The following is a 16,036-nucleotide window of genomic DNA, read 5'->3' as shown; positions in this document are numbered from 1 at the left end:
TTATCAACAACAAGATCAAGTGTTAGTGTATAAAATATTGAGAGATTCGAGGGCTACATGTATTGAATGGCAACATGAAAATTATAGGGTTTATTGGTTTTTAAAAACCCAACTGTTAAGCGCAAATTTAAACGAAACCGGTTTTCGAAAATAGCTAGCTAGGCTATAGACTATATAGTATATACCGCATGTTATTTTTGTACAACAACTTCAGCTGTCGAACGTTATAAGGTACAAACTCAACAAGTACAACATTAGCACGGACGTATAGCCAAGTTGTGGTTAAGAAGGTGGATTTTTGTTCCTTATATTTACCAGAAACGAAGTGATCCGAACACACGACCCGGGACTTTGGGGGACTCCAGTGAAAACCGTCCTCGTTTTCCCAGTGTAAAGCTGCGAGCCATTTGTCTCGTCTCTGTGGGCTTTTATCACGCTTTGGCAGAACAAAATACAACCTTTGTTTTCCCTGTTTCCGGTTGTGGTTAGCACAACCAAAAACAACACAGTTTTTCGGCATTTTGGAGGCAGAATGACGGGTTTAACCAGCGTAGGTCGACAGGTTAAAGAGTAATGGCAACGGTTTGTTTTCAACGCCAGTCTGGTTGCTATGGCTCGAAGAACCCGTATGTGTCATGTATTGGTTATCCATCTGGTCACATGACCCGGAACAGGAAACGGATTTGTTCAAGGTACCAGTTGTTATGTAACACCACACACATGTGACGGAGCCGGCCGGCAGTGTGATGTTCCTGTCGGTCTGTGATTAATAATAAACCTTCTAAAGGATACTAAGCTTTGTGTATTCAATTCAGTGGTAAGATTGACACACAACAATGGCGACGAGGATTATTGTGGACGTTTGAAGACTGTTTAGTTGGACGTTAAAAGGAGTTAAACAAGCAACATGGACAAGTCGGGGATTCAAACGTTCGCATGTTACACGGACCCAGCCACGCTCGGGCCGAGATGGACCCGTTGGCTGACTTCGTTTGAATTATATGCTGATGGGAAAGGACTGATTATTGATGCTGACGCCACGGCTGTGGTGAAGCAGAGGAGAAGAGCTCTACTTTTACACCTGGCGGGACCAGACGTCCAGGATGTGTTCCAAACTCTACCAGACACCGGGGAGGTGACTGACTATGCGAAGGCAGTCACGGCGCTGAACACCTACTTCGTGCCCAAAGTCAACTCAGCATATGCCCGCCAGACGTTTCACAAGTTGTGCCAGGAAACAGGTGAGACGGTGCAACAGTTTTCTACACGTTTGAGACGGACTGCGAGGGATTGCGGCTTCCAGGCTGACACAGACAACCAGATAAGGGACGCTATCCTGAATAAATGTACATCATCATATGTGCGCAGAAAGCTACTGGAGGAAGGGGACACGTTGATTCTTGCCCGCACATTGGAATTAGCCTCACAATGTGAGAGGATCGAGGAACAGATGGCAGCCATGTCTCTAACTGAGGAAAAGAGGGAACCTACAGTCTACGGGAGGGACACGGAGGCTGTGCATCGCGTTGCTCAAAAAGGAGGGAAATACTCTACACCTAGAGGGAAAACAGCGGAAAAAGAAGAAGGCGCCACTTCGGAGAGGAAGTGCTTCAGATGTGGATGCGCTGATCACATGGCAAAAGATCCCAAATGCCCTGCACGTGGACAGACATGTCACAAATGCAACGGGAAGGACCACTACGCCAAAATGTGCCGTTCAAGAGGATCAAGAAACCAAAATGTGAACAATCTGGAGGTAGAACATGACAGTGAGTTTACATTCAATGTGAAAGAGGATGACATGTCAGAGAAACTTACATTTTGTGTGGGGGGAGTTAAGGTGGAAATGCTGGTTGATTCTGGTGCTAAGAGCAATGTGATGGGAACAAATGTATGGGAAAAACTAAAAGCAGAAAATATCAAATGTAATTCTTATGTGCCAAAAGAGCAGAGGAATTTGTACCCATACTCATCCAATGAACCACTGCCAATTAAGGGGATGTTTGAGTGTGAAATCACCATCGGTGACAGATCTGAACAGGCAGAGTTCATTGTAATCAAGGGTAATGGTGAACCACTACTGGGGAGAAAGACAGCCATGAAACTAGGGGTGCTGAAAATAGGTGAGAATGTATCTGTAGTTACAGACATCAAAGGCACCCTCAGGCAACAATACCCAAAGGTATTTAAGGGTGTAGGAAAATTAAAAACCAAACAGCTCAGCCTATGAATAGACCCAAAAGTCAAGCCAGTGGCACAGCCTCTCAGGCGCATACCATACAACCTCAGAGAGGCTGTAGAGAATAAAATAAAGGAGCTGACTGAGCTAGACATAATAGAGTGTGTCAAAGGTCCCACCCCTTGGTTAAACCCCGTGGTGATATCCCCAAAACCTGACAATGATATCAGGTTGTGTCTAGATATGAGGAGGGCCAACGAAGCGATCATAAGAGAACGGTACCCTATTCCAACCGTGGATGACGTTTTACAAGGCCTGAATGGCTCTGCTATATTTAGCAAGCTAGATCTTAAATGGGGCTACCATCAGTTAGAACTGACCCCAGAGTCAAGAGATATAACCACTTTTGCAGTACACAATGGAGTGTACAGGTACAAAAGGCTGATTTTTGGTGTCTCATCAGCCAGTGAGCAATACCAGCATGAGATAGCCAATGCACTAGCCGGCATCGAGGGTGTCGAGAACATATCAGATGATGTGATAGTACATGCACAAGATCAGGAAACACACGACAAGAGGTTACATGCTGTGATGAAGAGGCTTTCACAGTGTGGTTTAACACTAAATCCAGATAAATGTCAATTCAACATGGACAAGTTGGTTTTCATGGGGATACTTCTGACACAGAAAGGGATTGGTCCTACAGAAGAGAGGGTCAGAGCTATAGTAGAGGCCAGAGAACCAGAGGATGCTTCGGAAGTTAGGAGCTTCTTGGGTCTCGTAGGATTCAGTTCGAGATTTATCTCAGGTTTTGCAACAATATCAGAACCTTTAAGACGCCTGACCAGAAAAGACGTACCATTTGAGTTCGGTCCAGAACAGAAAAAAGCGTTTCAGGTTTTGAAGGAGGAATTAGCAAAAGCTGTTATACTAGCCTACTTTGACAAAGACGCACCAACCAAGGTGATAGCAGATGCTAGTCCAGTAGGGTTAGGTGCAGTGCTAGTGCAAAAACAACAGGGGGAGATGGTACCTGTGTGCTACGTGAGTCGCAGCCTGACAGACTGTGAGCGTAGGTACTCTCAGACAGAGCGCGAAGCTTTAGCTCTAGTATGGGCTTGTGAGAGACTACATCCTTATGTGTATGGCAAGAGATTTGATTTGGTCACAGACCATAAGCCATTAGAGGTTATATATGGCCCTAGATCCAAACCATCCGCACGCATTGAGAGATGGGTCCTCAGATTACAGCCATATGATTTCAGAGTTGTATACGTACCGGGGAAACAAAACATAGCAGACCCATTGTCACGGCTGCTGGGCAACACAGCACAGAAAGAGGTACACAAACATGATTCAGAAGAGTATGTTAGATTTGTAGCAATGAGTGCCACACCCAAAGCACTTACTACACGAGAGATAGAGGAAGCCTCTGCTACTGACCCAGAATTAATTGAGGTACGCAATGCAATAACAAGCGGATGTTTTGATAATTGTAAACAGTATGCACCAATTGTTAACGAGCTATGTACTATTGGATACATTGTGTTACGGGGGACACGCATAGTGCTGCCTCAGAGACTGCAAGCACGAGCACTTACACTAGCCCATGAGGGACATTTGGGAATAGTGGGAACCAAACAGCACCTCAGAACCAAGGTTTGGTGGCCTGGCATGGAGAAGGCAGCCGAGAAGTACTGTAAGGCCTGCCATGGATGCCAGATTGTAGCCAGACATGACCCACCAGAACCACTGAGATCCACAAGTCTACCGGACGGGCCCTGGCAAGATGTGGCCATAGATCTGCTAGGACCGCTGCCAACTAACCACTCCATACTTGTGGTGGTGGACTACTACAGTCGCTATTATGAGTATGACATTATGACCTCCACAACTGCAGAGAAGGTTGTGGACAGTCTGGAGTCTATTTTCAGCAGACACGGACTGCCAGTTACCTGCAGGTCAGACCAGGGGCCACAGTTCAAGTCTGACGTGTTCAAGGAGTATTGCGAGACAAATGGAATCACACACGTGAAGACGACTCCAAAGTGGGCTCAAGCAAATGGAGAAGTTGAGCGTCAGAACTCATCACTAATGAAAAGGATAAGGATCGCCCATGCAGAAGGACTGGACTGGAAACGTGAACTAAGGAAGTATGTGACTGTGTACCGGAGCATAGAACATGCTACTACTGGGAAGAGCCCTGCTGAACTACTCTTCAATCGGAGGATGAGGGGAAAATTGCCAGATCTCTGTGGATCACACACAGCGTCGCTGGAAGTACGTGATAGAGATGCAGAGCAAAAGGGAAAAGCAAAGCTCTATGCTGATGAACGACGGGGAGCTCAGTACTCACAAGTAGACGTTGGAGACACAGTGCTCGTACAGCAGGACAAGGTGGACAAGTTCACCACACCCTTCAACGCGACACCACATAAAGTGGTGAGCAAAACAGGGAATCAGGTTGTGGTTGAATCACCAACAGGAGCGAGATATCAGAGAAACACCACACATGTAAAGAGATATGTGACAAACCGACCAACAGAGAGACACGACACACAAGAGGAGACGCAGTGGACGGAGGACATTGCACTTGGAGGGGACACAGAGGGACAGACTAATGACAATCACACTCCACACCACACCCGGATGTCAGAAGTGCCAAAGGCCAGACCCCAAAGGGTTACAAAACCACCTGGAAGGTTCAGTGATTTTTGTCTTGACCTAGGTTGACTTACATTGGAAAAAAAAAAGAAAAGAGAGTTATTGTGCATTGGGAAAAAAAGTGTTCCACATGTTACTGTGCAATGGTTTCACAGGTTTGTTTGGAGAAAACGTTTTGTGGTTTTAAGGGTCAGTACAGAGGTTGTTTACGGTACAAGTTTATTTCCAAGGAAAAGAGGGATGTCATGTATTGGTTATCCATCTGGTCACATGACCCGGAACAGGAAACGGATTTGTTCAAGGTACCAGTTGTTATGTAACACCACACACATGTGACGGAGCCGGCCGGCAGTGTGATGTTCCTGTCGGTCTGTGATTAATAATAAACCTTCTAAAGGATACTAAGCTTTGTGTATTCAATTCAGTGGTAAGATTGACACACAACAGTATGTAGCTCAGTTGCCCGGATGTCGGCCCTCACCCATTGGAGCAATCCATTCTACCTCTAAATCACTTTAAAAATGCATTGAAAAACGTCAGTAATACTTCATTTACATTCTCTAACCTAACCAAGTTGTAGCAACATTGTTATTGTAAGAGTGAACACTGAACAACTATTTAACACAAACAGTGCTTCGGTATTAGCCATAAAAGCTAACTACGGCAAGGGATAAGCTAGTTTCTACGTCAGAACGGAACGCGTTTGAGTTTGTAATGCACAACACTGTGATAAAACACCAATATGTACTGAGTGAAAAAGACGAACGATCATATTATAGTATCTGTAAAGTATTATTTCATGTTTTGTTTGTACACAGCTATCCAGACAGTGTATGTAATGTAGTTGTATGCGTGTATCATAATGACTCACTGGATGGACAGGTGTACGTCTGGTCCAGCTGGCCGGAATGACGTCAGTTAATTGGGGTAAATATTCCATTAATTCGGCATAATTTGACTGAAAGTTCCAATTGGGGTAAATAATCCATTAATTCGGCATAATTTGGCAGAAAGTTCCAGGTTAGCAACGTGACCAAGTTGCACTCTCTCGGCTTCTGTCTGCTCCACAGTTTCACCCTCCATTCTGTCTTTAAGGCTGTCTGTCTGCACCACCGTTTCACCCTCCGTTCTGTCCGTAAGGCTGTCTGTCTGCTCCACCGTTTCACCCTCCGTTCGTGCTGGCTTCTAGAAGCAGCAGCTCATCCTTCCATATTTAGTTTCAAAAAGATAATGTTGTCAATATTCATTTGTCCAAAAAATAGTCGTCTACGTTGTCTGTTACCAAGTCGGACACGATTACAACACACACTCGTGTTTGAGGAACAAATGTGTAACAGGAAGTCGGAAGTGCGCTGCTATGGAAACGGAAATAAATGTGCCGAAGAAATAGTTCCGTCTGTGCATAAAATGACCAAAATATGGTAAATATTGAACATATTACATATTTTTATGAAGGTGTCTGTTACTACATTATATATAGACTTGCAGTGTGTATATACAACGTTGATGGAGGGTGTTTAAAATTGGAAACAAAGATGTGTGTTCTTGTCTCTTATGATGATTGTGAACGATAGGCAAAATTCCGAAAAAAAAGTGCAGTTCCCCTTTAAATAAATAGTGAAGACAATTAACTATTGAGTTACTTATGAACAATTGATTGATTTAAAAATAATCAATGATTGATTTCCTTATTTTAGGATTTATTTATTGATTTCATCATCAATAGTTCATTATTGATTTCATCCTATTATGATTTATTTAATGATTTCATTAATTGACACACTCAACTCAATCTAATCATCATTAAAATATGTATTTATTTACTTTGTAATAAATACATATTTAAACATTTACTTAACATGTGTCTTTATTTAATTAATACCAAAATGCAATCAATAATTAATTCATTCATGAAATAATTAATGAAATGACAGAATAATTTAATATAATTTTACACTAAAAACTGTATGACACATTCAAAAACACCTATTAATTTAAATTATAATGCATTAATGACCAATTTAAGTGTTTTTTAATATTTATGTATTCAAAATTAATTAAATAAATCTTTCAATAATGATCTAAATATGTCATGACACATTGACGTTTGTAATTATTAAGTCGATTATCAATTTAAATAATAATTAAAATAATTTCATTTAATAAATTAAGTATAAATCAATAAAATACATTTTCATAAATCATCGAATAATGATATCAATAATCAAATAATGAAATTTAAATGAAATAAATGATTAAATAATCAAATTTCATTTAAAATGAATGACAATTTTACAACACATTTATGTATTTAATGCCAATTTTAAATGATCAATGACACATTTCATTATTTAAGAACTTATGTAAAGATGTATTTATTTATTGAATCTTGTCCCTATTTGACCATTCATTCTTTGAGAATATACTGTGTAATAAAAGGCTTATGTGAGATAGTCACAATTCTAAATAAATATAATGTTTGTAGATATTGTCAAGATAAATTCCTTCACAACTCAAATAGCAACAAATATTCATCATTTTACTTTTGAACCACTAAAACTCCTCCTATTGATACGGTGACTTGTGCCACAAAGGCTGCCATCTAGTGACCTGGCGTACACATCACAGTGTTTTTAGTTGGTACCCTTCAGGGGGTCCGGTCTAGGACTGGTTGAGACAAGTGCTCTCGTCCACAGGATCAGCGTGGGCGTCCCGCTCGTGGATGAAACTGTAGCGCCGATACACCGAGCCTCCTCTGCTGGTGTACACCACGTCCACCTCGTCCCCGCTGTCCGGTTCAGGCACGCCGTGAGGCATGTTGGCGTTGCCGCTCAGTCTCTCGTAACTCTGCTTCCAGCAGAGCCTCTTCCTGGCTCGGGCCTTCACTAAAGCCAAGGCCAGCACAGCCAAAACCAGCGCCGCCAGCAGGGCGACGGGCGCGGCCACCGAGGTGTGTTTGAGCACTCTCGATGACATGTTCATGTCGGTCACCAGCTCCTCGCCTGACCTGGGTCCGGTGAGCTCCACACACAGAGCTAACACACACACACACACACACACTTTTAGTAGTGAATTGTTTATGAAGATGGCGTTCGTACCTGAGCGGCTGTCACAAACACAACAGTCTGAATGGTTGCCGCCTGCCTGGCAGCAGCGGGCACAGCGACTCTCCACGGCGTGGAGACCAAAATCTTGGTGACAAATCAGACACTGGTCAGGTCTGGGACCACTGCAGTGTTGGCATGAGCGGTCACATGGCGCACAGGTTGCCTGTAAAAGTAGTCAAGGTACTTTTTTTTTTTTTTTTTTTTTCACCCTGCAAAGGTGAAGAAAATAAACAAAATAGTTGAGGCATTTTGAGTCTGATCTACTAAGATCCAAAATACCAGGATAAAACTACAAAACCCAAAAGCAGTGAATTTGTCACGTTGTGTAAATGGTAAATAAAAAGAGAATACAATGATTTGTAAATCCTTTTCAACTTATATTCAATTGAATAGACTGCAAAGACAACATATTTCATGTCCAAACTGAGAAACTTCATTTATTTTGGCAAATAATCATTAACTTAGAATTTAATGGCAGCAACACATTGCAAAAAAGTTGTCACAGGTGCATTTTTACCACTGTGTTACATGGCCTTTCCTTTTAACAAGGTTTGGGAACTGAGGCGACACATTTTTGAAGTGGAATTCTTTCCCATTCTTGCTTGATGTACAGCTTAAGTTGTTCAACAGTCCGGGGGTCTCCCTTGTCGTATTTTAGGCTTCATAATGCACCACACATTTTCAATGGGAGACAGGTCTGGACTACAGGCAGGCCAGTCTAGTACCCGCACTCTTTTACTATGAAGCCCTGCTGTTGTAACACATGGCTTGGCATTGTCTTGCTGAAATAAGCAGGGGCGTCCACGGTAACGTTGCTTGGATGGCAACTAGAGATGTCCGATAATATCGGCCTGCCGATATTATCGGCCGATATATGCGTTAAAATGTAATATCGGAAATTATCTGTATCGTTTTTTTTATTATCGGTATCGTTTTTTTTTGTTTTTTTAAATTTTTTTATTAAATCAACATAAAAAACACAAGATACACTTACAATTAGTGCACCAACCCAAAAAACCTCCCTCCCCCATTTACACTCATTCACACAAAAGGGTTGTTTCTTTCTGTAATTAATATTCGGGTTCATACATTATATATCAATATATATCAATACAGTCTGCAAGGGATACAGTCCGTAAGCACACATGATTGTGCGTGCTGCTGGTCCACTAATAGTACTAACCTTTAACAGTTAATTTGACTAATTTTCATTCATTACTAGTTTCTATGTAACTGTTTTTATATTGTTGTACTTTCTTTTTTATTCAAGAAAATGTTTTTAATTTATTTATCTTATTTTACTAATTTTTAAAAAAAGTACCTTATCTTCACCATACCTGGTTGTCTAAATTAGGCATGATAATGTGTTAATTCCACGACTGCATATAGCGGTTGATATCGGTATCGGTTGATATCGGTATCGGTAATTAAAGAGTTGGACAATATCGGAATATCAGATATCGGCAAAAAGCCATTATCGGACATCCCTAATGGCAACATATGTTGTTCCAAAACCTGAATGTACCTTTCAGCATTAATGGTGCCTTCACAGATGTGTAAGTTACCCATGTCTTGGGCACTAATACACCCCCATACCATCACACATGCTGCCTTTTACACTTTGCGCCTAGAACAATCCGGATGGTTCTTTTCCTCTTTGGTCCGGAGGACACGACGTCCACAGTTTCCAAAAACAATTTGAAATGTGGACTCATCAGACCACAGAACACTTTTCCACTTTGCATCGGTCCATCTTAGATGAGCTCAGGCACAGCGAAGCTGGCGGCGTTTCTGGGTGTTGTTGATAAATGGCTTTGGCTTTGCATAGTACAGTTTTAACTTGCACTTACGGATGTAGCGACCAACTGTAATTTTGTGAAGTGTTCCTGGGCCCATGTGGTGATATCCTTTACACACTGATGTCGCTTTTTGATGCAGTACCGCCTGAGGGTTTAAAGGTCTGCAATATCATCGCTTACGTGCAGTGATTTCTCTAGATTCTCTGAACCTTTTGATGATATTACGGAGTGTAGATGGTGAAATCCCTAAATTCCTTGCAATAGCTGGTTGAGAAATGTTGTTCTTAAACAATTTGCTCAGGCATTTGTTGACAAAGTGGTGACCCTCGCCCCGTCCTTGTTTGTGAATGACTGAGCATTTCATGGAATCTACTTTTATACCCAATCATGGCACCCACCTGTTCCCAATTAGCCTGTTCACCTGTGGGATGTTCCAAATAAGTCTTTGATGAGCATTCCTCAACTTTCTCAGTCTTTTTTGCGACTTGTGCCAGCTTTTTTGAAACATGTTACAGGCATCAAATTCCAAATGAGCTAATATTTGCAAAAAATAACAAAGTTTTCCATTTCGAATGTTAAGTATCTTGTCTTTGCGGTCTATTCAATTGAATATAAGTTGAAAAGGATTTGCAAATCATTATATTTTGTTTTTATTTACCATTTAGACAACGTGCCAACTTCACTGCTTTTGGGGTTTGTATATTTGCATCCACTCCTCCCAGTATTATGGGCATTCTGATAATCAGCATATATTATGCATAGTCATGAAGAAATAAACATTTTATTTGATATTTTGTTTTGTAATGTTCTCTTTAAAAACATACATACTGATGTTGACCTTTTGCATGTTATTTTAGATGGCAAATAATTACAACATTGAATATGCTTTGACAATGATAAAGAATGTGAATTCAAGTGATCTGTTATGTTTATGTTAGGAAATAACATGATAGATATTTATGTGTATTTTTTTTTGTTATAAAAAAACCCCTAATAATATCCTGTGACCTGCTGTGTCAAATATGATACGAATTGAAAATCATATCTGGAAATGGATTTTTGTAAAAAAAAAAAATTTGTTCAGAAGGACCAATAAAAGCTCCAGTTTTAAATACCGTAATTTCCGTAATTTATCAATTGAGTGATTAAGGATTAGCCGTATTTATATTTACGCTGTACTTACGCTTGACAAGTAGACTACCGTAATTTCCGGACTATAAGCCGCTACTTTTTCCCCTCGTTCTGGTCCCTGCGGCTTATACAAGGGTGCGGCTTATATACGGCCTGTTCTTCTCCGACACCGACGAAGAGGATTTCGGTGGTTTTAGTACGCAGGAGGAAGACGATGACACAATGATCAAAGACTGACTTTTCATATACCGGTAGGCTGGTTATTTTGATAACGTACAGGCGAGCACTTTGTATTACTTTGCACCGTCGTATTATTTGTACTCTGCACAAATGCTGTTCGCCATGTCAAAGATGTGAAAGTTTGATTGAATGATTGAAAGATTTATTGTTAATAAATGGGACGCTTTGCGTTCCCAAACAGTCATCTCTGTCCCGACAATCCCCTCCGTGGTAGCAGGAACCCCTATATCGGGGGTCACCAACGCGGTGCCCACGGGCACCAGGTAGCCCGTAAGGACCAGATGAGTAGCCCGCTGGCCTGTTCTAAAAATAGCTCAAATAGCAGCACTTACCAGTGAGCTGCCTCTATTTTTTAAATTGTATTTATTTACTAGCAAGCTGGTCTCGACATTTTTAATTCTAAGAGACAAAACTCAAATAGAATTTGAAAATCCAAGAAAATATTTGAAAGACTTGGTCTTCACTTGTTTGAATAAATTCATACATTTTTTTTCTTTGCTTTTTATAACTTTCAGAAAGACAATTTTAGAGAAAAAATACAACCTTAAAAATGATTTTAGGATTTTTAAACACATATACCTTTTTACCTTTTAAATTCCTTCCTCTTCTTTCCTGACAATTTAAATCAATGTTCAAGTAAATTTATATTTTTTATTGTAAAGAATAATAAATACATTTTAATTTAATTCTTCATTTTAGCTTCTGTTTTTTCGACGAAGAATATTTGTGAAATATTTCTTCAAACTTATTACGATTAGAATTCAAAAAAATTATTCTGGCAAATCTAGAAAATCTGTAGAATCAAATTTAAATCTTATTTCAAAGTCTTTTGAATTTCTTTTAAATTTTTCGTTCTGGAAAATGTAGAAGAAATATTAATTTGTCTTTGTTAGAAATATAGCTTGGTCCAATTTGTTATATATTCTAACAAAGTGTAAATTGGATTTTAACCTATTTAAAACATGTCATCAAAATTCTAAAATTAATCTTAATCAGGAAAAATTACTAATGATCTTCCATAAAATCTTTTTTAATTTTTTTCAAAAAGATTCGAATTAGCTCGTTTTTCTCTTCTTTTTTTCGGTTGAATTTTGAATTTTAAAGAGTCGAAATTGAAGATAAACTATGTTTCAAAATGTAATTGTCATTTTTTTTCGTGTTTTCTCCTCTTTTAAACCGTTCAATTAAGTGTAAATATCATTAATTATGAATAATAACACAGAGTTAAAGGTAAATTGAGCAAATTGGCTATTTCTGGCAATTTATTTAAGTGTGTATCAAACTGGTAGCCCTTCGCAATAATCAGTACCCAAGAAGTAGCTCTTGGTTTCAAAAAGGTTGGTGACCCCTGCCCTATATACTACGGTAATTACACATCAAAACCCTGCGGCTTATAGTCGGGTGCGGCTTATATATGGAGCAATCTGTATTTTCCCCTAAATTTAGCTGGTGCGGCTTATAGTCAGGTGCGGCTTATAGTCCGGAAATTACGGTAATTGGAATTTTCTGTCAATTATTTAGTGGCTCAGGCTTTAAAATGTTTTAAGACATTAATTTAAGCAACAAAAAAAAAATCACAGGAGCCACTTGGGAGCTAAAATAACCGTCTCCACTTAGGGAGCCATGCCCCAAAAAAACCTGATAGTGTAGATCAGGGGTCACCAACCTTTTTGAAACCAAGAGCTACTTCTTGGGTACTGATTAATGCGAAGGGCTACCAGTTTGATACACACTTAAATAAATTGCCAGAAATAGACAATTTGCTCAATTTACCTTTAACTCTATGTTGTTATTAATAATTAATGATATTTACACTTAATTAATCGGTTTAAAAGAGGAGAAAACACGAAAAAAATGACAATTACATTTTGAAACATAGTTTATCTTCAATTTCGACTCTTTAAAATTCAAAATTCAACCGAAAAAAAGAAGAGAAAAACTAGCTAATTTGAATCTTTTTGAAAAAATTAAAAAAAGAATTTATGGAACATCGTTAGTAATTTTTCCTGATTAAGATTAATTTTAGAATTTTGATGACATGTTTTAAATAGGTTAAAATCCAATCTGCACTTTGTTAGAATATATAACAAATTGGACTAAGCTATATTTCTAACAAAGACAAATCATTATTTCTTCTAGATTTTTCAGAACAAAAATTTTAAAAGAAATTCAAAAGACTTTGAAATAAGATTTAAATTTGATTCTACAGATTTTCTAGATTTGCCAGAATAATTTATTTGAATTTTACTCATAATAAGTTTGAAGAAATATTTCACAAATATTCTTTGTCGAAAAAACAGAAGCTAAAATGAAGAATTAAATTAAAATATATTTATTATTCTTTACAATAAAAATTTTTTTTTTACTTGAACATTGATTTAAATTGTCAGGAAAGAAGAGGAAGGAATTTAAAAGGTAAAAAGGTATATTTGTTTAAAAATCCTAAAATCATTTTTAAGGTTGTATTTTTTCTCTAAAATTGTCTTTATAAAAGTTATAAGAAGCAAAGTAAAAAAAATTATGAATTTATTTAAACAAGTGAAGACCAAGTCTTTAAAATATTTTCTTGGATTTTCAAATTCTATTTGAGTTTTGTCTCTCTTAGAATTAAAAATGTCGGGCAAAGCGAGACCAGCTTGCTAGTAAATAAATACAATTTAAAAAATAGAGGCAGCTCACTGATAAGTGCTGCTATTTGAGCTATTTTTAGAACAGGCCAGCGGGCTACTCATCTGGTCCTTACGGGCTACCTGGTGCCCGCGGGCACCGTGTTGGTGACCCCTGGTGTAGATGCCGTACTTTATAACTAAGATGTAGCAGCATCATACTGTCAATAGTTGAAATGAACAGCAAACCTCTTCAGTGAAGTACTTCCCCTCCTCACAGCGTGGATAACAGACTTTGTCCTTCAGCGTGCTGCCATTGTCGCACGTCACACAGCTCTGAGGGGAGGCGTCTGCCAAACATACGCCATTTGGTGAGGATAACCGTAAAAGCGGCCACCAATATTGACAGAAAGTGCGGCGCGCAGTCACATATTGTGTTGGCACGTACCTGTGCAGGTGCGACAACTGATGTGGCACTGCTTGCACACCTCGTCCAGCTGGTAGAAGCGTTGTGGGCAACGTTCAACACACATCTTGGTTCCTTGCAGCTCCAGAAGAGGAGGGAGACAGGGCCGACAGGACTCTGGTCCCGGACCCGTGCACATCTCACAGGAGTGGTCGCATTTCTTACAGTGGGCGCCGGCTTGGTAGTACCTGACATAAAAGCACATTTATATGTAAGAAAACAATAGGACATTTATTAGTATGATGTCATTTTGCAATAGCACCACAACAATAGGTACACCTGCACTACTTAAAGGGAACCTATGATAAATGTATTATTTTCTGGCATATAAATGTTGTTACAATATTAGATATTTGTGTTAATACCAAAGCGTCAAATTATAAGGTTGGATGCACCTTTTCCAGAAGGTTTTGGGGTCTGGCTACATTGTGACATCACTGCAAGGTGGACATACTCAGATGGTCTCCTGCTGGCCCCACTATGGACTGGACTCTCACTATTATATTAGATCCACTATGGACTGGACTCTCACTATTATGTTAGATCCACTATGGACTGGACTCTCACTATTATGTTAGATCCACTATGGACTGGACTCTCACTATTATATTAGATCCACTATGGACTGGACTCTCACTATTATGTTAGATCCACTATGGACTGGACTCTCACTATTATGTTAGATCCACTATGGACTGGACTCTCACACTATTATGTTTGATCCACTATGGACTGGACTCACACTATTATGTTAGATCCACTATGGACTGGACTCTCACTATTATGTTAGATCCACTATGGACTGGACTCTCACTATTATGTTAGATCCACTATGGACTGGACTCTCACACTATTATGTTAGATCCACTATGGACTGGACTCTCACACTATTATGTTAGATCCACTATGGACTGGACTCTCACACTATTATGTTAGATCCACTATGGACTGGACTCTCACTATTATGTTAGATCCATTATGGACTGGACTCTCACACTATTATGTTAGATCCACTATGGACTGGACTCTCACACTATTATGTTAGATCCACTATGGACTGGACTCTCACACTATTATGTTAGATCCACTATGGACTGGACTCTCACTATTATGTTAGATCCACTATGGACTGGACTCTCACTATTAGGTTAGATCCACTATGGACTGGACTCTCACTATTAGGTTAGATCCACTAAGGACTGGACTCTCACTATTATATTGGATCCACTATGGACTGGACTCTCACTATTATGTTAGATCCACTATGGACTGGACTCTCACTATTATGTTAGATCCACTATGGACTGGACTCTCACACTATTATGTTAGATCCACTATGGACTGGACTCACACTATTATGTTAGATCCACTATGGACTGGACTCTCACACTATTATGTTCGATCCACTATGGACTGGACTCTCACACTATTATGGTAGATCCACTATGGACTGGACTCTCACTATTAGGTTAGATCCACTATGGACTGGACTCTCACTATTATGTTGGATCCACTATGGACTGGACTCTCACTATTATGTTAGATCCACTATGGACTGGACTCTCACTATTATGTTAGATCCGCTATGGACTAGACTCTCACTATTATGTTAGATCTACTATGGACTGGACTCTCACTATTATGTTAGATCCACTATAGACTAGACTCTCACTATTATGTTAGATCCACTATGGACTGGACTCTCACTATTATGTTAGATCCACTATGGACTGGACTCTCACAATATTGTGCTAGATCCACTCGACGTCCATTGCACCGCTCGCCTAGGGGGGACATCTGCGGTCCCCTCCAAGGTTTCTCATTGTCCCATTGGGTTGAGTTTT

General features: G+C 39.6%; 1 protein-coding gene across 1 annotated transcript in view; it reads right to left on the bottom strand.

Annotated features, from left to right (window-relative positions):
- Positions 1 to 7,225: 7,225 nt before the first annotated feature.
- The window catches only part of LOC133658836 (proprotein convertase subtilisin/kexin type 5), a 68,010-nt gene continuing 59,199 nt past the window's right edge, over positions 7,226 to 16,036 (bottom strand). The window contains exons 13-16 of the mRNA XM_062061282.1: positions 14,175 to 14,380; positions 13,976 to 14,076; positions 7,942 to 8,113; positions 7,226 to 7,878 (exon numbers count right to left, since the gene is read on the bottom strand). Of these exons, the coding sequence (XP_061917266.1) occupies positions 7,505 to 7,878; positions 7,942 to 8,113; positions 13,976 to 14,076; positions 14,175 to 14,380 (853 nt within the window). The 3' untranslated portion in view covers positions 7,226 to 7,504. The remainder of the gene's footprint in view (positions 7,879 to 7,941; positions 8,114 to 13,975; positions 14,077 to 14,174; positions 14,381 to 16,036) is intronic.

This window comes from Entelurus aequoreus, linkage group LG10 (assembly GCF_033978785.1).
Source record: "Entelurus aequoreus isolate RoL-2023_Sb linkage group LG10, RoL_Eaeq_v1.1, whole genome shotgun sequence".
NCBI lineage: Eukaryota > Metazoa > Chordata > Actinopteri > Syngnathiformes > Syngnathidae > Entelurus > Entelurus aequoreus.
Note: the sequence above shows the minus strand (reverse complement) of the source record. Positions and strands in the feature narration are given on the sequence as shown.